Source organism: Thalia democratica, chromosome 5, assembly GCF_965202585.1.
Source record: "Thalia democratica chromosome 5, ktThaDemo2.hap1.1, whole genome shotgun sequence".
In the NCBI taxonomy this organism is placed as follows: domain Eukaryota; kingdom Metazoa; phylum Chordata; class Thaliacea; order Salpida; family Salpidae; genus Thalia; species Thalia democratica.
The window spans coordinates 67,485,621-67,509,697 of record NC_139169.1 but is presented as its reverse complement, the minus strand read 5'-3'; the positions used below and the strand labels follow the sequence as shown (position 1 = coordinate 67,509,697).

Sequence of the window (24,077 nt, the reverse complement as noted above, 5' to 3'; positions counted from 1 at the left end):
ATGATTCAAACAAAGTCTTATTAGAATAAGTCATTGTAATAATTAAGGTTTTTTTTATATATTTTTTGTAAAAGTAATCAAACAATAGTTTTATAAAACTAAACTTGTATTAAATTTTTAACTTGTTTCATCTCTATTTTCTGATCTTTTTTAAAAGTTAATATATATAATGTTATTAGAGAAACAAAGCAATTACAACAGTAGCAATTTCCTTGTAAAAGTTTATTTCTTCAAGTGTATACATTTGCGCAAACATTTTTATGAGCAGTAAAGTTAGTTATAAAATACAAATGTAAAGCCTGTTAAATTGTTTTGAAAAAATGCTTTTACAAGTAGTTTATACTTTTAGTTTTTTGTATAAATACTTACAGAATTTCTATAATTCTTTTAACTTGTTTAACTTTTTTTTAAAAACGTTTCATATTTATTTCAACATCAAACTTTGAATAAAAAATAAAAATATTTGACACCTGTACATTAAATTTAACGTTTAAAAAGAATTAATAACGTTAAGAATGAAGTTTAATTTAGAGGTTAGATTGAGCTTCCAAAAAAAAAAAGTAATATACACAATCATTTCAAATACCTAATTCTGAAAGGTCATTTAATTTTGTTGTCATCAAACTTTCTTGAGCATTCTCTTTGCAAATCTTGCAAAACTCATCTACTTTGTAATTTTTACGAATTTGTAGGCAACTTGGGAGCTTCGTACTAACTTTTTCAGGATAGTTTGCACGGACATCTTTTTGATAAACTTTTTTAAGCATGCTTTCTTGTGCTGACAAATTTATTTTATTATCTTTCCGTTAAATATCAAATTATAGTTTACTTTCTGCATTTTTAAAAAATAAGTTTTCTTTATAACGTAGAGTATTTACTACAACAGCGTTAAACAAAACACTTTAGAAAAAGAAGTAAATATATTCTAATCTATAATAGCATTTCTTTTATTTAGCAAAATTAAAAATATGTATCTATAAAAGTTAATACAAAACTATATTATTCTTCATTCATGTACACATTTTTTAAGCAACATTCAATAGCTATCCACCAGCTTACACTTTCAAACTAGCTGTTATTAAATCTTTATACCCTTGCTAATCTGTAATACAGATTTGTTCATTTTTTCACTTGATAATGTTTGTTCATGGTTTCACTAAAAATTCTACTTTGAAAACAACAACCTGTACAAGAAGTAGAAACCATCTAGGTATAAACTAAAGTACTACGAGATAAAGTTTTCAGTAAAATAAGTTGGTAAATAGTCTTGTTTAATTCATTATTAATTTTGCACATTGTACTTAGAAAAAAAAAGTTTCCGCATTGACCATGACAGTTAACACAAAGAAAATATGATTACAGTAGTATTCTAGGAAAACAAGTATAAGGTTTAGTTTCACGAAAAGCTTAACATACTATTTATTAAACTAAGAAGTAATTCGGTAAAACCATTTATTTGAATAACCTATTTTGAAAGGAAAAATGATTAATCTGTAATATTGTTTTTGAAAAACAACAACAAATACTTTAAGACATTTTAATGTTTTTATTTTATTTCAAAAACTTGAATCTAAACTACTTTTATAAATAAAGACAATTTCTATTATTAAAATTTAGTTAAAATTAAAAAGTATCTTTATTAAACAAATTTTAGCAATACAACTTAGAAATCACCTAAAGAGTACAAAATGTTTTATATTAGACTTTAGTATTATAAGTTGTAACAGGATATCAAGTTGCACTTAATTGCTGTTTAGATTTGATGGAAAGTTTTGAGCTAGTATCATTGTTCATTCAAGCGGTTAAATGAAAGATTGAAAGGTCAAGTTTTATACTAGTGCAAGTTTAAAACAGTTAACATAAGGAGAAAATAAAGTGAAAACAATAAATTACTGATGTAAGGTTGCATAAAGTTAAGAACGCTTCAATATAAACCAGCCACAGAAAGTAGTAGGGGTCCTAGCTACAGCCTGCTGCAGTAAAAATGTTGTTAATGTTCAATAGACACTTATATTGTTTTCTTGTGTTATTTAAAGTAATTGTTTAACAATTTTACTTTTATATTAATTTTTATTTAAATCCTAAGTAGTTGAATCTTATTTTGTTTCATACATTTTTAAGGTATAATCCTGTTAGATTGATTCGTGTGTAAAGTTTTGAATACATTTAAAGTAGTTTCTAAAGTATGATGTTATTTATATTCTTATTAGTTTTCGCAATTGTTCTTTAATGCAACATGTTCATTTATTGTCATGCCTGAATGTTATAAAGAGTAGCCCCAAGTATTATTAGTATCAATATTTAGTATAGATTAAGTGTGAATTTAAGGTACCTACATCCATAGGTTACAAAGTCGTTTTTAAAGAAAAAGCAACATAACATATTTTTAGTTAAATCTAATTCAATGATAAAATGTCATTATTTTAATTTCGCCGTTTAGTGTCTAAAATGACATGGTTAGTTTTTGGTGAACTATAAAAACCAAATCTTTGAAAATGTAAAATTGAATATTTGTATGAAAAAAGTATGAATAGGAAAATTTAAATTTAATTTAAAGACGTGCGGGACGTTAATTTAATTTATTATTCTCAGAAATTGCTATATAATAAATACTTAGCTAAAACTTTTTGTATTTAGTTTAAAAACTAAGCATAATCTTGATTTATTAATGGTAGCATTTTAAGTTGAAAACTTTATGCAAATACGTACAAGTTTTGTAAACGTTATGGATCCTATAAATTTTTGATGCTCTGTTTCATCACAATGTGTTTGTAACTCTAAAATTCTCTCAGCTAATGTTAAGGGCCAGCTAGTTTACACAGAAACAAATGACTTTTAATACTTTCGTAATGTAAACCAACATTCATTATTCAAAAATTAAGTCAAAACTAATACAACAAAATAAACAATTTTAAAGATTCTGGTTAAACAATGTTTTCCTTTTTTTTAGGGGTCGCACCGGTTTCAAGAAATCAGTCTAATCACCCTCCTAAAACGTGTAAATAAGTGTAGGATGAGATATAATTTTAGTGAAAATTTTTGTCTTGAAAATAAAAATTTTCAAACTTTTAAATTTTAATCGCCTATATGTTAAAATAAATTTCTCTAATACTTGTAAATGGTAAAAATTAGATATGCTCAAAATAAATTCATAACGAGAGTATAAAACTATTCAATAGCTATTTTCAAACAAATTTTTAGCACAGTTTCATACTTTAAAAAATATTTTTTTTTTAAGTTTGTAGATGGTAATAAAATAATTACTAGTTAGCACTATAAAAAAAAGGGTATTTAAGCCAAAAGGTGTGTTTAATATATTATCAATCTAAACTAACTAAAAAATTGATCTTATTAAAGTTAAAAGTAAGTTATTATAGTTTAAGTTTTTTATAATCTTGAAAAAAAAAAATTCTATAAAACCTATAGGATTAAACTTTTAATTTCTTGTGATTTAAGAAAATAATTCAGTGTAAAAGAAAATAATTTATGATTTATACCTAAAAATTAAAGCTGGCGTAGAGTAATTTGTTTGAAATAAAAAATAAATCAAATTGAACTTTATTTAAGGTTTTTAGTGTTTAAAACACACATTAAACTTACGTCCTGCACATTACAAAAAATATGTTCAGTTATAAACACTATCAAGGTAAAAAATTCAACTGGTAAGTGTAGTGAGTATTTCTTATGAAACATAAGTATATGTAATATTGTCCCATATTTATTATTTCTTTAATTCCAGATATTTTGTTTTGTAAGTTGAAAGATAATAAAGTAATAAAATGTATATTGTAACTTACAGATAATGTGGTTTATTTAATCAATAAACTTATTGTTATAGTATGTTTCACGTCAATAGTATTAACCATAATAAATAAACAACATTAACCTAACTACTCTATACTAATATAAACTAATATTAAGTAGTACTTGGGGCTACTCTATAACTATAAACAAGGCACGTCATAAATGAACATATTTTATTTTTAATAACAAATGCAAACACTAACAATTACAAAGAACCATGTAAAATTTCAAAGCAATATGCTTAAGATATTGTTTTATTAAAACTTTTAAACACAATTTACATCTAAATAAGGTATATTTTGAGAATGTTTAAATTAAAAAAAAAAAATAACTGCTTGAAATTAAAACTATAAAAATACTTCTGAGAAAAAATCCTTCTTAAACATAAAAATTTTCATAAAACAACACAACTGTCTAACTAGAATTACATGTTTACTGCAGCAAGACCTGGCTAGAATGAAATCTCTCTCACTTGATGAGTATTTATATATGGCTGTAGTATGCAAATGAAAAATTGCATCAGTTAAACACGTGACCTTACGAGCTTTCTCTTAAACGCATGGATGAGCAAGAGAGTTCTCAATACTTTCCATTAAAAAAAAAATACCAAATGCAGTTTGATATCCTGTTACAATATATTATTCAATGTATTTATGTAATAAAACAATTAAAAAAATAGTTCTGTTCAATAAAGTCATTTTAACTTACTTACAAACTCATCAACATTAACATAAACTCATCCATTAAACATGAACTTTGTAATAAAGCTTCATTTTCACAATATTTCTTGTGAAAACTCCTAATTAATTTTTGATAATAAATAATTAAAATAACTTAATATAAGTTATTAGTTTTCTAGTTATCTTTTAAAATATTTTAATAAAATTGCCTTTAGTTGATAACTGAATTTCCGACATAGTTTTTTTTTGGCAATATAGTAAGTGCAAAAAAACTAATAAATAATGTTAAAAAATCTTAAATCTTAAAACATAAATAAACAAAAAAGAAATGTTCCAATAAATTTTTTTATTTAGAAAACAGACCAATAAAACTAGAAAAGGCTTGTAGAATATCAAATGTAGCTACATTTTTTCACAAAAAATTCAAACAAATTGAGTAGTTAAAATGTTAAAAAATATATAAAAGTCACGACTTAGCCTGTAAACCAGGGGCGTGTTTTAACTGGTTTGCTGTTTCCTGTGAACCACCTGAAAAAAAAAGAAAAAAAGATTATTAGAATATTAAAAACTTTATTGACTTTGTTTTGGTTAATTGATAAACTTTGAATAACGAATGTTGAACTTCTAACACTGAAAGATTATAAGTTTTATGAACAAAAAATGCTCGTTTTTGCCTAGCTGAAATAGATTTCAAATAAAACTTTAATTGCGACGTGATAATAGTTAAAAGTTTTAAAGGAGCATTTTTTTCTGGGAAACTTTTTACTAAGATGCTCTTAGTTCCCATTATAAATTATTTGAGTAATTTTTTTTGATTAAGTATTTTTTTGAATTAATAAGTCCAATTTTATGATCACTAAAGTTTTATTTTACTTAGTTGATTGTACATAATAATGTTGTGTGAAGCTTTTAAACCTTTAAAAGTTCAACTCATAGAGTTTTTTCTTAAACTTTTAACTTTTCTTTGTAATTTTTGTTAATTTATTATGCTTATTTTTACTTTGTATATTAATAGTTGTGATTTAAATTCATCTATGCTTAAATAAGTATTAACACCCAGTGTGAGGTTTATTGATTAAGACTGAATTAAATCAATAAAAACACTAAACAAGTACAAAACTAGTTTAAACATTTTTTATTTTTAAGAACATATACATAAATAACATTGTAGAAAGGGCAAAAAAAATTAAACACAAAAAATACTTTAAGTTGATGTCCAAGAGAGAAGATGGTGTGGTGCCAGTTGTTTTTCCACGGGCCAAAACCAGATGGACAAACATGATGTTAAAAAAGTTGAAGTTCAGACCATTGTAAAACTTTATTAAAACAGTTAGAACAATGACAACAAATGGGTTCAAGGCTGTACAAAAAACAATTCTGCCAAATTTGAACTTGTTTTATAATAAAAAATTGTTTATGTTAAATAATAATTAAAACAAAAGAATGGTTTTTGTTAAAATTATTTGGGTTATGGCCTATTCTTAAAAAGGCAAAATTTGGGGTTTTGTTGGATTGTTATTTTTTGATGTAGTGCTAGTGAACACTTGTCTGGAGATTCAAGCTTCATGATTTTCCCACACTTTGTGGTTTATGGTGTTAAGATTTTAGTCTTGTGAAAACTTTCCAAAAGCATTGTCACCAAGAAAACTAAAACATTGTTTTATGTTTTATTTTAAGATAATTAAAAATAACATACTAGTGTGGCAGGTCAAGTAACATATTAAGAAACACATTCACTCTTGCCCAGAGTATGCTTATTATTGCAAAAAGTTTGACTGTTACTTCACTGATAATTTACCATTAACATAAAAATTTATAGTGTCTTTTTCAGATATTTGTTAAAATTTTAAAACATTAGTTAGGAAAATAAAAAACAATCAGTTCAAGAATGTACAATTAACTAAAACTTGAACCATTTTTACAAAGAAGTGTTAAAATGCTTTGTTCAGTCTTACTTGGTCAAATGAAAAAAAAAACAGTTTATGGTAGAACCTGATGTTTATTACTTTAAGACAAATGAATAATTAAATAACACAAAAAATATTATTTCAAACATTATTGACATTAGTGTATGGATCATCTGAATTTAATTTTGTTAGTTCATAAAAATACATGATTTTTATTTATTTTTTACTTTTGTTACTAATCAATTAAAATATCTCGAAACAGTGTTAAGAAGCAAAATTGTGAGTAGCTCATTGACCAAAGGGTTTTTATTCACATGAATTCATTGACCTTATTTGTGACTAAAACTGTTTGTTAGTTGTCTTACTAAAAAATTTTGAATCAAGTAACATTTATTAAATTCAGTTTTACAAGACTTTGTTAACAATTGCAGCAATTAATATTGTCCTAGTTATTTTATTTAGCTGTACCATTGTTCACCCAATTAAGATAACAAAATTGTTTAGAAAACATTTTATCACAGCACTAAGAAATTTAAAACTTCAAAAAAAGCTAAATATTTGTAAATTCCCCTTATATGAACAATTTTAAGGAAAAGTATGTCCAAGGACTACTAAGACATTTTTCAAGAAGTTAAATCCAGATCAGCAGGCGTTTGGAAGTCACGTGACAATTTTAAACATAAAACTGTTCTTAGTCTGTAATTCATTCTAGTTACAACACAACTTTTTCTTAACCATCTTTAAGTCGTTTTAGCTAAATACAACAAGACCTTTTTATAACTTTTTACATAACTTATTATTAATATTGTTTATTTAACGACAAAAAAGCACACAAAATATTCGGAGCTAGGACCTGGTTCACAAAGAACCTTTTAGTTATCGGGTCACACACCACGGATACTTTTTAAAATCTTGTGAAGGACATTAATTATGAAATACAACGTTTTTTTCATTATTTAGCAAAGTAATAAAAACTATTTGACCGTATTGCAGCAAAATAAAAGGAAAAATTAATGAAGTTTGTTTAGAATTTAAATGCAATAAACTATTTTAGCAGGCCAGATTTACTTGATTGGGGACACCAGTTTAACAACCCCTTAATCAAGTAAAAATCACTACGATAAAGTTTGAAATTTAGATATAATAAGAAAATATTTTTTTTATAAATCGGATATAAGTTTTCTGTTTAAAAACATGAAGAATTGCATAATTCAACATATGTAGTAGAAAGTCCGTTACCACCAGAAGTCAGCTGTGAGTATTGTTCTTAAAAAATGATATACTGCAGTAAGTCAACTTAAAAGTAAAGTAATGCAATATATTGTAAATAAACAAAATAAATATCGATTTGGTTCTTTTCATCGTTTGCTCTGGCTTGTTAAACTTTTTTAAGCCTTTTCCTCTGTTTAAGTCTTTTGTTTATATAAGATCCCATTTGACGAGGACTTTTGCAATGTACTTCCACTCATCATTTCTTATTATCAAGCTTTTTAGATCAGCTTGCATACCTCATTAAAAAATTATATTTGGGGACCTCGGTCACGTTTGCTAACGACTTGCTCGCTGTACAACAAATACTTTGGAATTCGCTTTTCACCAAACATTAGAACATGACCGTTCCAGTAAAGCCCAGTTAACAATGGTTCAGTTCATGTTGGTAAAACTAATTTATCTCAAGGCATCCTCGTTAGTGATCTTTTGTTGCTATGAAATTCTAAAAACGCGACGGAGGCGTTGTAGGTAAAAGGTATTGATTTCTATATCCTGCACGCTATACAACGTCTCGCTAACTTATATCAGAATTCTGCATAAATAGAAATAATAAACGTTAGCCTTTATGCGAATACTTAAATTAAAGTTGTCATAAACCTTTGTTGTCAAACGAGTGAAAAATTTTGTGGCTTTATAAATACGAATATTAATTTCTATGATTAATTTTTGGCAGAAATCTAAACATACTGATGAAAACTGATTTAGTAGTGTCTCTAGGTCTTGGGTAGAGTAAGCAACCAGTGTAGCATTATCAGCAAAAGAAGATAATCTTTTGTAAAATCCTCAATATTTCGCTTTGCTCTAAGATGGAAGGTTGAAAAGGCAATCAGAAGCGCGCTTTAATGCCATTGAAAAGATGATTTTTTAAAAAGTTGAGCAAGTACACAGCTTTTCTTCACTTTGCTATTTTATTTAAACAATTTTTATTTTTTTAATTCCTAAATTTTAATACTTAATAACCACCAAGTTTTAGATCATTTAAAAACCTTATTTATATATATAATTGTTTAAAATTAACAGCTTTCCTTTAATATTTTTGATTTTTTTTGACTTATTCAGCATATTTTTTCAAGAATTTACTTAAAGTTTCTATGAACAAAATGTTCAACTGTTAACAAACAAAAAGATAATTCTGACATAAAAAGTACATTGTTCATGATGTACATATGTTCAAAATCATAAGTTTATTCTTTAAAATATTTATAGAGATTTCCAGCTAGTTCAAAATTAATCAAAACATAAAAAGTTACTACTAGAACGTTAGAAAGTATATTTACGAAAACTTTTTGTACTGAGTTATAACTAGGAAAATGAAAAATCCTGCTTAAAATTTTAATTAACAATTTTTTTAATTAGGCATAACTTTGTTTTTTGAAACAGTTTCTCAAGCAAAAAAACTACTGAATAAAAAGATAGCTAAAACATCTCTTATAGTTATATTTTACTATCTGTTTGTAACAAAACAACAAATTGTCAAAACAGTTGGCATAATTTAGGTCTTTCATTTATTTTTATTCTTATTTGTAAAAATTATTTAATAACTCTTTAAAAAAAATTAAATACTCTTTTATTCAAGCAGGTCAATATAATAAATTTCTCAAGTTTCAAACTTAATATTTCTTTTCTACAGTTTCGAACGCAATCAAATATTTTGGTATGGTTATTTTTTCGACTGCGACGATCTCATCATAATGATTCAACGCATCTGTCTTCTTATTTTAGTATTTCCTCCAAGAAGGTCTTTTTTGTAGTCCTCTTAAATTGGCTATAGACTATAAAGTTTTCAATGTTTTTCAAACGGATGCATGCTTTCAGCAGTGTTGTCACCATCTATATCGAGTTCAGTTGAATCGTAAGTAAAGGTTTGCAGTTTTCCGGATCCCAAAACCTAGTTGACAAGTACGTAGTTAAAATACTTACTGTTGAAGCTGTCAACAACACTTCGGGAAGTTGAGGCTTATACGAAGGATGTTTCAGGACACTCGGTCATGTAGACTACCTTGCCAAATAACCCGCTTTCCGAGTTTCTCAAATCTTCTTTTAATATTCTTGTCGCTCAATTTTTGTACGTGCTATGAAACAACAATAAATCGTTTCTTTTATCGTTTTTTTCTTCCTCGTATGGTTGCCAATAACTTAGTATATACGAAATTCCTCTAGTTGAAACTTACTAGTTTATTTCAAGTTATTATCAGTAACAATTTCCACTTTTAACAAGTTTATTTGCTCTAATGTTTACATGAAGCTCTAAAGTCAATTGTAAGGTAATTAAAAGTGTAAATTTAATTATAAAATAACTAAATTTAAAGACTTTACTTTAATATTTAAAAGTAGTCTGAAGAAGTATGAGTTTGGTGATAAAATGTTAAAATAAAATTACAACTATAAAAGTCAAATTTTTTTGGGCTATTTTCTAAAGAGGTACTTCCCATCTGTTATACTTAAAACTAAAACTAAGTTTACTTAGCTTAAGAATTTGTATTAAATATTTATAACATGAACAAAGCTGTTCATTTTTAAATCATATTTTGTTTAACTCAGAATATGTTTAAAATAAAACTTGTTTTAACTTTTGGTAAAAAAGATATTATTTATTAATTTTATATTTACATAAATGTTGTATACTTTTATTTTAGGCTTATTCTTTAGAATTTAAATTATTTCACCTTAAAAAAAAAACAGAAAATAATCTAACTTGAAATTTCACGTTTTATTAAAGAGTTGGTACTATAAACAACCTTTGGGCTATAAAAATATCAAAAAAAAACATAAATACAAAACACTTACAAAAATTGATTCAAAAAAATTTATTTATGACTATTACTAAAGTACAAAAAATGCGAGTAAAAGATGGAGAGAAACCATGACAATTATTTTTACTTATTTCGAAAATTTACTCGTAAAATTTTTACAAGAACTTCTTTCTAGAGCAGGGGTCGGCAGGCAGTTGGTGCTCGCGGGCCAAATTTCAAGTTTCAAAAATCTTCGCGGGCCGCAGTTTTAGTTTTAGTGACATTTGAATTATCTTTTGATTTTAGTTTTAGTCACATTAATTAAAGTTTTACTTTTATTCACTTTATTAATTTTAATGATAATTAGCTGCACATAGAATGTCTATTTTAATCATAAATATTTATTGGAGTAAAATTAACATTGGCTAATATACTTAAGTCTTAATAAACTATGTACTTTTTTTAATATAACTAATGCTCGGATACTTTAATAAAGTTACTCTTTAGTAATTAATTAGCTTTTAACATGGTTTTCACTTTTAAAAAAAGTGCAGAAACATGCAATTAATCAAGCTTAGATACCTAACTAAAATATCATCAGTATAAAAAGTACACAATATATAAGTAGACCAGAAATAATTACAACTAGTAAACTACACTACAGTCAATTGTTCTAAGAATTCAAAGACTTATTTAAAGTGTTTGAAATAAAAGTTTACCTGAGTTTTATTTAGATGTCTTAAAAAAGTTTAACTTAGTTTGATTTTTTTTAAAATTTAAACTAGACTGTACGATTTGCAACCCTTTTTAAAATGAAGAAATATCGAAGTTTAATAACAGTGAATTAAATATATAGCAAAAATAGTATCATAAGTCAGCTTATATGGACATTTACGTTTCTTATACATTTTTAACAAAATTAAAAACTTTTAAGCCATTAATAAAGTAAAAAAACTTAACTTTTTATTGATCATTATAGTAATTTTTTTTTGCAATAAAGATGTTGTATTTAAAGAGTAAATGTTAAATAAAAGACGAGCTATAAAAAAAAAACGTTAGTTAGGAGTTATTGCGAGAAACAAAAAAAAAACAAATAGCTATAGTCAGTTTCAACAAAGCGAATGATTATCTTCAGTAACTACAGACTAGTCAGAAAAAACTGTTTAAAAAAGTTATTAAGTAGCAAAAATAATTACTAAAAAGAAGATACTGTTTAGAAGTAAAAACCTTTTAAATAATTTATGTTGGCGGTAGTAAAATATTTTGATTATATCTTCAATGAAAACAAGAAGTCGTGTTTAGTATATCTCTAAAGATTATAAAGCACCATAAACCAAATTAGAATTTTCATCAATCTGTAAAGATCAGAGCACTGGTACAAGAAATATTGCTCATCTGAAAGTTTTTTATAGAGGTGTTTTTATTGACTTTGACTTTTAGGAGAGTTTATAGGTTTAGTTCTTATTTAAAGCACAACAACAGGTAAAGACATTTTAATAGCAAAAATGCTATGCACTTACATAAAGTTTTTGGAAGTATAATTTTCTGCTCCTTTTTTGGTATAAAATTAAATTATATGAAATAAAAAAACTGTCTTTAGTTATATAGCATTATGAGTAGATACTGTAAAGTAAGTTTTAATGTGTTTAAAAAAGTGTCTATAAAGTAAATGTTTTGCGTCAAATCGAAATTTCATCATTTTACACGCAAAAATTGTTTAAAGTCACAGGTTTTTACAAAAATTCTCATGTTCAATGTTTTCCCAGAAAATTAAACATAAATTTTTAAATTCCAAGGTTTTCCGGGATTCAAGTTTTTTAGCAACTCTTATTTTTCACACCTATATGTATACAATTAACATAAAAGTATCTCAAATTTTTATCAGCTGTAAGACTTAAAGTTTAACATATTTTATAATCAAACCAACACTGTAAATTGAACAAAACATACATTATAAGTTTAATTTTCCACTTATAAAGCAAAAAAAGCCAGCCTAAATTACCAAAAACTAGCCTAATATTTTAGTATACAAAAATTTATTCAAACCAAAAACTGAAAAAATGAGTAAATTGACTTGAAATTTGAGTTCTTAAAATAGTCATAACTTAAGTGTGTCTAGTTGTTTATTTGCTTGAATTTACACTATTTTGATTAACAATGCACAAACTTTATGAATTTTCCATTACTAAATTTAGTGTGTATTAATTAGGTAGTTCAAAAAAACAGTAACTGTGTATATATTAGTTCATGAAAATTAACATAATTTGTCAAAAAAACATTGTTTGAAAAATTAAAATTGATACCTATCAAAAAATATTTTAATTTATATCATGTATTGTTTTAAATGTGTCTTTACACACCTAGATACTACATGTATAAACAAGAATTTTAGAAAACTATGAATAAAGTAAACTTAATCTAATTTAAGTATTAAATAAAACGTGGTTAAAAATGGGAACCGCTCATTTCCAACCCGCGATCATTTCCCACTCACGATCCGAGAACCGCTTACCAACCAAGGGTAAGGGTTAGGGGTAACAGTGATAGTAAAAGAGAAATTAATAATAAATAAAAACAAAACAAAAATTTTAGAAAATAAAGGAATAAATAAAGAAAGTTAAAAATATTTTCGAGTGGGAATTGCGCTCGGGTGGGATTTGATCTGGTGGGAATTGTCAGTATGCCGATTAAAATATGAGCATCTTTGTACATTTGTGTGCATAGTAATTAATTAAAAGTGCTAACAAAAATTATAAAAAATCAAAATGAAATAAACCTTTTTTTTCACTTACATGTTATTTTAAATGTTTTTGTGCACACTCAAATATAACTTTTAGTAATAAAACATCTATAAAAGAATCTTAGGTATAAAAAATATGTAAAAAATACCTAAACTTACTGTTGTAAGAAGAAAGTTATGATGAAACTGAGAAAAAAAAAACTGGTGGAATGCTAATCTATCTTTTTAAAATTCTTAAGCTGATATTGAAAATCTTTTAATTATTTTAAAATGTTAAACAGGGACTTAAAACGAAATTAATAAAATTAAAGAAAAAACTAAAATGAGTTAAACTTAAAATATTTTTTTTGCTTAGCGGGCCACATTTACATGCTCGCGGGCCACAAAATTTTCTTCCGCGGGCCGCATTCCATTCAAAAAAAAAACGTGCTCGCGGGCCGCAGATTTACCCTTCGCGGGCCGCATTTGGCCCGCGGGCCGCATTTGGCCCGCGGGCCGCAGTTTGCCGACCCCTGTTCTAGAGCTTTTAAACATTTTATACTGACTAGGGATATAAACTGAATGATCTTAAAACGTTTTTATTTTCTTATCAAAATTAGAAAAACTCTATATTTATAGCTTTCTGAAATAATTTATCATAACTTAAGATTTAGATTTTTTTAATGACAATATACTAAGTTTTTGAAATTAATTTATATTACTTTTATAATCAAACAAATGTTTTTAAAGTCTAAGTTTTTAATGCTTATTTTTAATCTTTTTATCAAAACAAAGTTGTATTGTTGATTTCTAATTAATTTTATAATATTATTAATTTTAATAATTCTCTTTCTTTAAAAATACTAATTAAAATGCTTTTTTTTATTACAGTTATGTTGAAAAAGTTCCGATACTAGTCCAATAACGTTTCAACCATAGTTTTTATTAGCAATAATTAACAACTAGCTAAATAAAAGTATAAAATGTTTTTTTAAATACCTCTTAGTTTTAAAATATAGTATATCTTATTTTGCTACTATAATTTTAGAAAGTACATTTTTGATATAATATTACCTGTATTAAAACTAAACTATTTTGTGTAGAACACAGATAATATTAGTAAAACAAATATGAAGTAGGCTAAATAAGGATAAAATAATTTTAGTTGAATATATAAAGTTAAACTTAAAGTTAAAAAATAATTTTGTTTAAGTTTTTGAAATGTACATAAACTACAGTAAGTTTTTTTATTTTTGTTAAGCCACTCACTTGAAAAAAAATGTTTTGTAAAACAAAAACCTTTGCCTTTGTTTTAATTTATTTTTACTAAATGGTGTTATTTTACAAACTTAATCATTAAAATTTGTAATAATAAAACACTAGAAAGGCTTAGTGTATATTTATTTTGTAGTTATTTAGTTGCACAATGTATACTTTATATATAATTTTATAGTTTTAATCACTTTAGTTTAGATACACAACACAATTTTGAACTATTTGTTTTGCAAAAGTACTGGAGAGTGGGAACTTTGTTTAGAGCTAATTTAAAGTTGAAAACAATGTGAGAAAACTGTATTGAAAAACTAATACTTATACCTACAAAATAAAATCAACATGAATTATATGAAATATTGAAAACTTAAAGTCTTTGGTAAAAATGGTATTTTACATTATATTACCTAAAAAGAATAAAACAAAATATTTGTTTAACACTTCAGTTTTTCTGAGTCAAAAATGTTAAATAAAACTTTTTTTTTAATTAGTATTTGTCATGAATTATTTTAAAGAATTTAGCCACACACAAGTTAAACACATTAGTGTACATGTAACAAAACAGTTCGACACTAAAATTGCAAGCTGTAAATTTTCAACATTAGGAGAAAATTTCAAACAAAAAGAATGAATACAAGTTTGTTAAACAAAGACTAAATTTTTTTATTACGATAGAAATGTAGATAAACCAGCTAATATAATGATTGTGAAAAAAATATTAGCAAGTCTTTTTATTATTTATTTTCATTTTCTTTTCTTTTTTCTTGGGCTCATTTATTAAATTAAAGGAAAAAAAAATCATTTAACTGTAATTTAGGATACTGTATAATGTGTTTAAGAATAAAGTTGTTTATAAACCTAGAATTGGGAAATAAATAACATTAAAATAGCTTATAATAAAAATTTTGAATAAATTCTTTTTTTTTGCATGAAAGCTGAAAAAAGATTATTTTTAAGACTAGTTTTTTAATAAATAATAGTCTGTAACAACTTGAAATTTTTTTTAACTTTATAGTAGGCTGTTGTAAAACTATACATACTTGTAGCTTATTTACATGAAAAATATTTCATATGGGTTAAAAACACATTTCAAAAAATAAAATAGAAGAAATATTAATATATACAAACCTAAACTATATTAGAACAAGTTTTTAAACTCAAAAAACAAATACGAGCAACATAAACAAAATAATTGAAAATAATACATAAAAAACTTTAACCTTAAAGAGAAATTATTGTTGGATTACTTTTCGCATACTATGTTCACCACCAGCAGATTAACATAGTCAGTTGTTCAATTATTCGATCAAACTAACAAACACATCATCGTTCACATATCTTGTTCTAAGTTTGGCAGCGTAATCAAGAGACGCATTATTTCCTTTTTGAACAATATTTAAAAAAAGATGTTCTTCTTTCATTCCACTTAAAGTTGAGTTACCTGTAGTTTCAAAGTTAAGATGCTAAAAAAATTTGTCTCCCTTTTTACTAGATAACTTCATATCCAGAACGTGGAAATTTTGTAGGATTTGATGGTCGACATATCTTTTATTTGATTCTCGTTGACATTTAACTGTACAATATATTTTGTGAGTTTCCGTATTGTAAGTCTCTGTATGTCATATGTTTTAACAGTAAAGTGGTAATGTAAGAGTACTTTAATTTCTTATCCTCTCCTTTTTCAAGCTTGCCAACGAAGAACGTCATTCTTTCTTTAGTAAACACATGTCGACACCTGTAAATTTTAGCTTCCTGACGCTCTGTTCACCCAAATCTTGATTTTTAGAAAATTCTATGTGTGGCGCTTCTTATACAAATACTTCTCAGATTTGTCATTGGACTAACAATACATGTCATTGTCAAAGTTTTCCAATGCATCAATTTTGAAAAGTATTAATCACTTTATAATCATCTCTGCTCTACCATTTATTTGAGCAAAAGATGATCTGTGCTTGTGCAAAGTCTAAGGAATGTTAGTTTAGAAAATTTACAACATTTCTCTATTTTAATCGTTTCAATAAAAACTTTTCTAAGCTTTATGCGTTTTTTGTTTATCAGTCCAAATGAAACGACAATTTAGACTTAAAAATCACAGAAAAAAGTCATGATTTTATTTAGTCTATTCTTATCCGAAACAAACTAAAACAGCTTCGTTTTGATGTGATAGAGATTGATTGGACTCTGATAGTGTTTATAAACTTTATATAATTGTTCAAGGCATATATAATGAAATAGAATTTTAGAAAAAATAACTTCCATTTGAGTGGATTGAGTTTTTTAGAATAGTAGCACTTTTGCCAATTTTTCTTAGAAACCTTTATCATTCGTCACCAACAATTTTTAGTTTTTGACCCAAATAAATGATTCTCATTAACACATTCTCTTTTTTTCAAAGTTAGATAGAATATTTGCGAAAAACTTACCATAGCATATCGAAACCTACTAAATCGATTGATAACCGTTTAATGGTGTTTTTTATTTTTATTTGAACTTTTTACGCTAATCCTAAGCATATCTTGCGGTCTTAATAATTAAAATTGATAATTTAAAGTTTAAAGGAAAGTTATCTCTTTACAACTGTTGTAGAAAATATAAAAACACAATGTTTTCTTAGTAACAACCTTATGGTGAAAATAGCTTGAAAAAATACTTATTGAAACACGTCTAAAATTTTCAGTTTCATGTAAAATTATTTAAACCTATTGTTGTAAAATAATTAGAGTATGTTTTTTATACAAAAAGCAAAAGGTGCCACACAACTTCTTAAATACATAAAAGGCAGAGTACCATTGGTTTTATAAGCTGGATAATACTTAGTACTGCGTGTTAAAACTTCAGTCTTACCAAGTGGTTTTAAGATGTTAAAAATAAAGCTAATATGAAATGATAAAAAAGAAATGAGTTAGTTAAAATTTAAGTAATGTCTTCGATTAACTGTTTTTATTTATTTTAAGATACTTGAACTAATAATTAAACCTTATACAATAAAAAATATTAGTAAAGGTTACGAAAAAGAACTATTATTAGTTTAAATAAGCATTCCTTTTTAAGTTCCGTTTCGTTTACTTTAAATAAAAACAATGAGTTCAAAAAGTTTAAAAGAAGTTGTTGAGAAACCAAATCAGAAAACAGAGGGAGGTGAAGTAATAGTTTCGGCAATCAAAAAGTATAAGTATGTAGAGAAGATTGCCCAATCAGGTGTGGCAAAAATTCAAAAGTACTTCGATGAAACCAAAAAACAACATGTAGCAATTAAAGTATTTGAAGACAAAGAAAACGATGCCTTAAGAGAAATCGCAATATTGAAGGAAATAAGCAATGAAAATAACAAGCTATGCCTTTATCTTATAGAATCTTTCCGTGAAGAAAATAAATATTATCTTGTGACTCCTCTTCACGGGTTGAATATATCTGAATATCTATCTGCAAATAAGCTTGATGAAAGGTATGTCAAGGACTATTCTAAACAGCTAATTCAAGCTGTGAATTTTCTTCATCGACATGATATAGTTCATACTGATATCAAACCAACTAACGTCGTACTGTCTTCTTTTGAAAATGAACTGGTTGATGGAATCAAACTTATTGATTTGGGTAACGCCGAGAAGGAAGAAGATTTGAAAAAAGAAAATAAAGATAGATGGTTTATAAGTAAAGACTTTAGGTGTCCTGAAATGGCTTTATCTCTAAGACTGGATCGAAAAGTGGACGTATGGTCATTAGGATGTGTTTTTTTTAGAATGTTCTTCAACAAAAAAATTATAAAAGTAAAAGACCACGATAGAAAAATCGTTAATCGTAGAATAGTTGAACAAGCAAAAAGTCTTTGTCCAGATGGTTGCAAAGAGATGATAGAAAATTCACCGGAAACTTTTACAAAAGATTTAGAAGAACCAAAGATTAGTTACCAGAAGAAGTTTGAAGATGCCTTTGATGGAACTTACGAAAATGAAGACTTGCTACTGGACCTACTTCAAAGTATGCTACAGTTTAACCCACAACTGAGAACTACTACTGATGCTGCTTTGAATCATGAATTTTTCCAACTTTGATTGTTTTATTATAAGTGCATAGTACTTATCATTGATATGTTGTAAGCTTGTTTTTGATTATGCTCGCTTTCAAATAAGTTAATTTGATTTCGTTTAACAATGCTTTATAAGTTTAATTGTTTTACAAGATTTTTATTTAATGAAATAATTATAACGTTTACAAATATTAGTAGTTTATTATCTCTTAATCTGTTCTCTTTTTATAAGAAAAGCTTTTATATTTTTGTACATTTGTATAATTTTGTTGTTGACTGTTAATAAACGAATAGTATAGGGATTTTGCAAATATAGTCTAGGGGAAGAGTTGCAGCTAAGTTGACTTAAATGTCTATTTATTTTTATTACTTTTAAAAAGGTGTTCTAACTAAACACACATTTTTTTAATACAAAAACACACTAAGCTGCAATTCTTAAAAGGAAGGCATCATAACTACTTGTTTGTAGATATGATGGGATGCACCTTTTGCAAAATTATGGCTATGCAAAGTGAATAACTTTAAACTTTTGCATAAATATAATTTTGCAAATGCCTGCACGTGGTCCTTCTGCTGTAGATTGGAATTGAGATCTTTTTTAGATTCTCAAACCATTCTGACTGAAGTGCATCATTTTATTATTTTTTTTATAACATTAGAAAACTATAATCTCTTTGTTTACACTATGTTACTTTTATAAAAAAATAATTTTTGTAAACATAATGATAAAGTCATTAAGAAAGTTTCAATATTTTTTCAATTCAGAAATAAATGACGTGACAGAAATATAAATTTTAGTTAATTTTTTAGATAAATTACTTTAACATTTTTCAGCTTGTATGACATATGTAAATAGTTTTAAATGTCTAATTTAATAGCATTTTATTGATAAAATGTTCAATATAAACAATTTTACTACTACTGTATTTATTTATATCTTTGTATATAGCATATAACAATATATACAAAGTAAATACACACTATAAAGAATACATAAGCATAATAGTAGATTAAGTAGTACTCAGCTTAAAAAAGAGTTAGCAGGTGACTTAAGATAACCATTCTACCAAAAGCAAAGTATGTTGAAAATTAACATATTTAAGCCTTGAGAAATAAATACTTTTTTAAGTTCTTCTCTTATATAATTAAGAAAGCGAAGAAGCATGCGATATTTCTACATTTCTACTAAAGCTTTTTTTAAGCGACTCTAGTTGTTTTAAGATTTCTGTTAAATGAACTCATTTAGAGAGAAACTTTTAATTATAAATTGTTTTATAATATGAAAGAATAATATAACTTTTAACAAGATTAAACAGTATTTGAAAAATTAATAAAAAAACAATTTCTTAAAACAATAATACATATTTAATTTTAAGAAATTATATTGTAAAAGCTTGATTGTAATAATTAAACTAATTTCTTAGCATTTTAATAGACAAATACATTATTCCTAAAAGTATTTTGATAAAAATTACTATAGAAAGTAATTATTTGATAATAAAAATCTTCGTCACTGAAAAAAGCCTTAATACGCCACTAAAAATCATTTATACAATTATTTGGCACTTAGCAAGTCAATTAATACTTCAAATTTATTAACAAAATGGTACAACTGTACAGGAAAAACATTGAACATTTTTGGTAATTTCACACAGTTCCTCCGACCACTCGTCTTTATCAACATCATAAACAACCAAACTAGGTTCAGTAAAACGAAACACAAAAATTTTACTGCCAAATGAAACAGCTTCACTCATTCGTCTAGACTTTAGATTCGGTTCTTTTAAGGCAACAAACTTGTTACAAACGCTGTCAAAGACCTCGCAAAAATCGTGTTCGCAGATGACGTAATACTTGCTTCTCACCGCAACTGCGCTGTGCCTGCTTTTGCTTTCCATCATGCTGGGCATCGGCGACCAAGTGTCGGTGATGACGTCATACGACTCAACCGTTTCCGAGTAATTTTCATCTTCGTCATGTTCCCCGCCGCAAACCACGATTCTTCCTTGGAAAACGGCGCACGCCGCATGCTGGCGCGCTTCGCTCATCTCCGTGACTCCCTTCCAAGCGCGGCTTGTTGCATCAAACTTCAAGCAGGAGTCAGTCACGTACCATCGGTAACGGCCGCCTAGTAAATATATTTCGTTCATGAAAGCGCAGCAGCAAAATGATCTTCGTCCTCCGTTGTCGTCTATTTGTGAAACTTTCTCCCAAGTATTCGTTTTTGCAATGTATTTTTCGATGGTAGTTTTGTCTTCCTTAAACATGTAGTTACCTGCTGCTATTGCATAAATTTCTCCTTTCAAACAAACCACTCGGTTAAAATTTGCTTTTTGTTTCTTTGGAGTAATAAATTTCACATTTTCTATTGTTTTGTGAAACACTTTGTTTGAGTTTTTTAAATGTTCATCTAAAACTCCACAAATAACTATATCAAAATCATGTTGGTCGCAATATCTATGGGTGTAGCAGTTGTTTAGCAACTTTTTTGGAAAATTATCTTTGTTACCCATAACTGCATTGAACAGTGCACCATGTTCTTTAGTTTTAGAAAAGTATGAAGATTTATCAATAACGTGTTTCAATGTGCGATCGGGCAAAAGATGAAACCGAACCTTTAAAAAAAGATGTTTTGCATGCTTGCTCCTTTTTTGTGTATTGTAGCTAGTCCAGCTATCTATAGCATTGAAAACTTCTAATTCTGAAGTAATTTTTAATCCAGAACTACCCATTATTCTTGCAATCAAAATGTCTTCTATTTCTAAAAAGTTTTTAGTTTCAGCAACCACTACAAAACAACGTTCAATGAAGCTGAACGTTTTTTTAAATAGAACGTTTAGATTGTAAATGTATGACATCTGGTAGTATGTAGATACATTTTGAACAGTTAAACTATCTTCGATTTTTCTGCTTAGTTTTGGTACGTTTGTTAGTAGAAAAAGTTTATTTAGTTTAAAAGCCGATACAAACATTGCTTCTTTAGATTTTTTCCTACCTAAAAATGTTTTAAAAGTATTAGTTAACACCTTTTATTTTCAAACCTTAACTTTAAATACTTGTTATTTATGAAGCAATTAAAAAATATATTTGAAGCGTTTAGAAAAATGGTTTTTTTTTTCTAAAAATCCAGAGGTAACTTGGTTTAATAGCAAATCTGAAGTTGACAAAATAATCATAAGGTTTATAAATAAATACTTCCGAAACACATATTTTAAAACGAAAAACAAACCTGTTTCAAAAATTTTTATCTCATTTTTGTTTTCATTTATCTTTCGAGCATTGTTTTTGCATGCTTTAACTAAACTAAAGCTTTTTCTACGATTTTTTGATAATTTAAAACTCATTTTAAGTTAAACCTGCCTAAATAAAATTATTTATTTTTTTAAAATAAAAATAAAAATAAACATCTGATCTATGTATCCATAATAATTTTAACAGTAAAAATAAATTTGTCATAACATTTTTTACTTGTTTTATGGAAAGAGTTATAAATGTGTTTTGTTTTTTAGTGTAATAAAATTGTTTAATTTAAATATGGAATTTAAAACATAAAATTTAAAATAAAAAAGTAAGTTTTATGCAAAATCTTAATACAGTTTCAACTGTAGTTTTAGAGTAACTTCATGACTAACTAGTAAGAAAGTAGTATTAAGTTAAAAGATTGACATCAATTTTAGTTTAATAACCAATTAAATACACACATCTAACTGAATTATGTTAAATATTTTAGGCTGTAATATGCTTAAACTTCAACGGCAGAAATATATATGATATTCAAAAAACAAAACAACGCAATATATACTTAAATAATATTTTTTTTGAAATAATTTTTTATAAATTGCATAAAAAGATATTATTTTTAAGATTTTAGTCCACTTTCAGTATAGTTAAGCCAATAGTTGGTTTTCTTAACTGTTTTAGTTCTACTTTATACGATAAATTATATTTTAAATTTTAGACTAAATTTATTTATTAAAAGACTTTACTTTGATAAAACAATTAAAAGTAGCACATCAAAAGAGAAATCATAAATAGTAAAAATAAATCTGTATCCTTGAAAATAACCATAATCAAGATAATACGAATTGAACATGAAATTTTTATTTTTCTAATTTCATTGTTAAGTTTTCAACTTCTAATCAAACTAATAAAGATTTTAGAAGTATTAACTTAGAAAGTATAGAGTATTTTTTAATCGTTGTTAGTTTATTTCATCTTCTTGCAAACTGTAGTTATACCTACAAATTAGACAATTGAGCTAGCTTAAAAACAAATTCTTATTTAATTGATGTGGCTAAAAATCAATTGAATCATTATGATGTCATTGCTTCATCATTCATACAAGTACTGCAATAAATTTTCTCGCCAGCTTCTTTTAATATTAAGCTGTCAAATTTTTCAATTTATATCTAAATAGCTTTAGTTTGATAATCTTTTTTTTTGTCAACAAATTGTTAATTGCGAAAATGTGTTCGTCTTAAGTGAATATAAGTATGAATTGATTATGTCCTACTTCAAATATAGTTGGTAGTGAGTTTAAATAAACATCGGTTATTATATCTTTTTTCCAAGTTGTTAATCCTGTGATCCGATTTCTTACTGCGTTTTGTCGTTTAACAGTTACTAATTGCGGATTTTTCTGTAAATTTCTTCGACGTCTTTTTGTGTTTTGTGAAACAATAGTCTGTGTTTATTATACTTTTTCTTAGCTTGTAAAGATGAGTGCTTGTTCTTTGACTACTTTTATTCATTTTTTAGTTATTTTATTGCTTTTGAAATTTTGCAGTAGATTTTATTGTAAATTGATAAGTGTTTAGCAGCCAGAACTAAAAGTTATATAACATTTTTATTCAAGTTTCTAAAAGTTTCAAGATGGACTACAAAATCTTTTACTTAACGTTAATTTCATACTTTAAAAACTATTTTAAACGTGTTGAGACTACTAATAAATCGTTATATTTTTTTTTTGCAAAACAACTTATCGATATCTTTTTCCTAAAATCTTAAAAAAATTAAACTGACCCTTCTTCTATCACAATCTAAGTCTACTGATGCTGACAATTTTTACACCCGAATTTTTTTTAAGATGTTGACGAGAAAACATATACTTAAAATAAAACTTGAGAGTATATTTCTAAAAGTTAAAGTTATATAATTGTTAGTTAGTATTTTTACTACCCATTTCTTTTGACTTACTACTGGTTTTCTCATTGACTTGGATAAGCAAAGCCTAACTGGTATTATTGTTTTTCATTTTAAGTCTAATAGATTTATTTAAATTATAACTCTAGTCTGTTTTTAATGTGTAAACATATAAAGTTCATTGTTTCACATTTTTTTAAGTATTTTATATATTTCAGAGATTAAGACTATAAATACAGAATTGAGTATGTTATGAGTTTTTTGTTCACTTTTTTATTTTACCAATAAGATCTAAGTAGATCAAGTAGCAATCGTAGGATTGTCTCTTTGAGTCAAATAACGTATCCTTGCATTGAATATGCTGGAATTTTTTATTTAAATACTAAATACTTTTTAAGAAAGAATCAACATTTAGATATATATTTTTAAATCTAAAAAATTTGGTTTTTGAATAATTCTGTTTGTAAAATAACAAAATATCAAAATATTTAAACTGCAACTACTTAATCTCACTCAACATCT

The 24,077-nt window shown here is 26.0% G+C and overlaps 2 protein-coding genes across 2 annotated transcripts; one reads left to right on the top strand and one right to left on the bottom strand.

Moving 5' to 3' along the window:
- The first annotated feature begins 17,466 nt into the window (after window positions 1–17,466).
- LOC145836766 (uncharacterized) lies at window positions 17,467–18,438 on the top strand. The gene has a single exon (XM_082944539.1). It carries the CDS (start codon window positions 17,467–17,469, stop codon window positions 18,436–18,438), a length of 972 nt encoding a protein of 323 aa, XP_082800665.1.
- Window positions 18,439–20,008: 1,570 nt separating this feature from the next.
- LOC145836765 (uncharacterized) lies at window positions 20,009–21,145 on the bottom strand. Its single transcript, XM_082944538.1, has one exon. The coding sequence runs from the start codon at window positions 21,143–21,145 to the stop codon at window positions 20,009–20,011; it is 1,137 nt and encodes a 378-aa protein (XP_082800664.1).
- Window positions 21,146–24,077: the final 2,932 nt, after the last annotated feature.

Coding starts and splice junctions, on each gene's coding strand:
- LOC145836765 (XM_082944538.1), bottom strand. CDS start 21,145: ATGGGTAGTTCTGGATTAAAAATTACTTCAGAATTAGAAGTTTTCAAT.
- LOC145836766 (XM_082944539.1), top strand. CDS start 17,467: ATGAGTTCAAAAAGTTTAAAAGAAGTTGTTGAGAAACCAAATCAGAAA.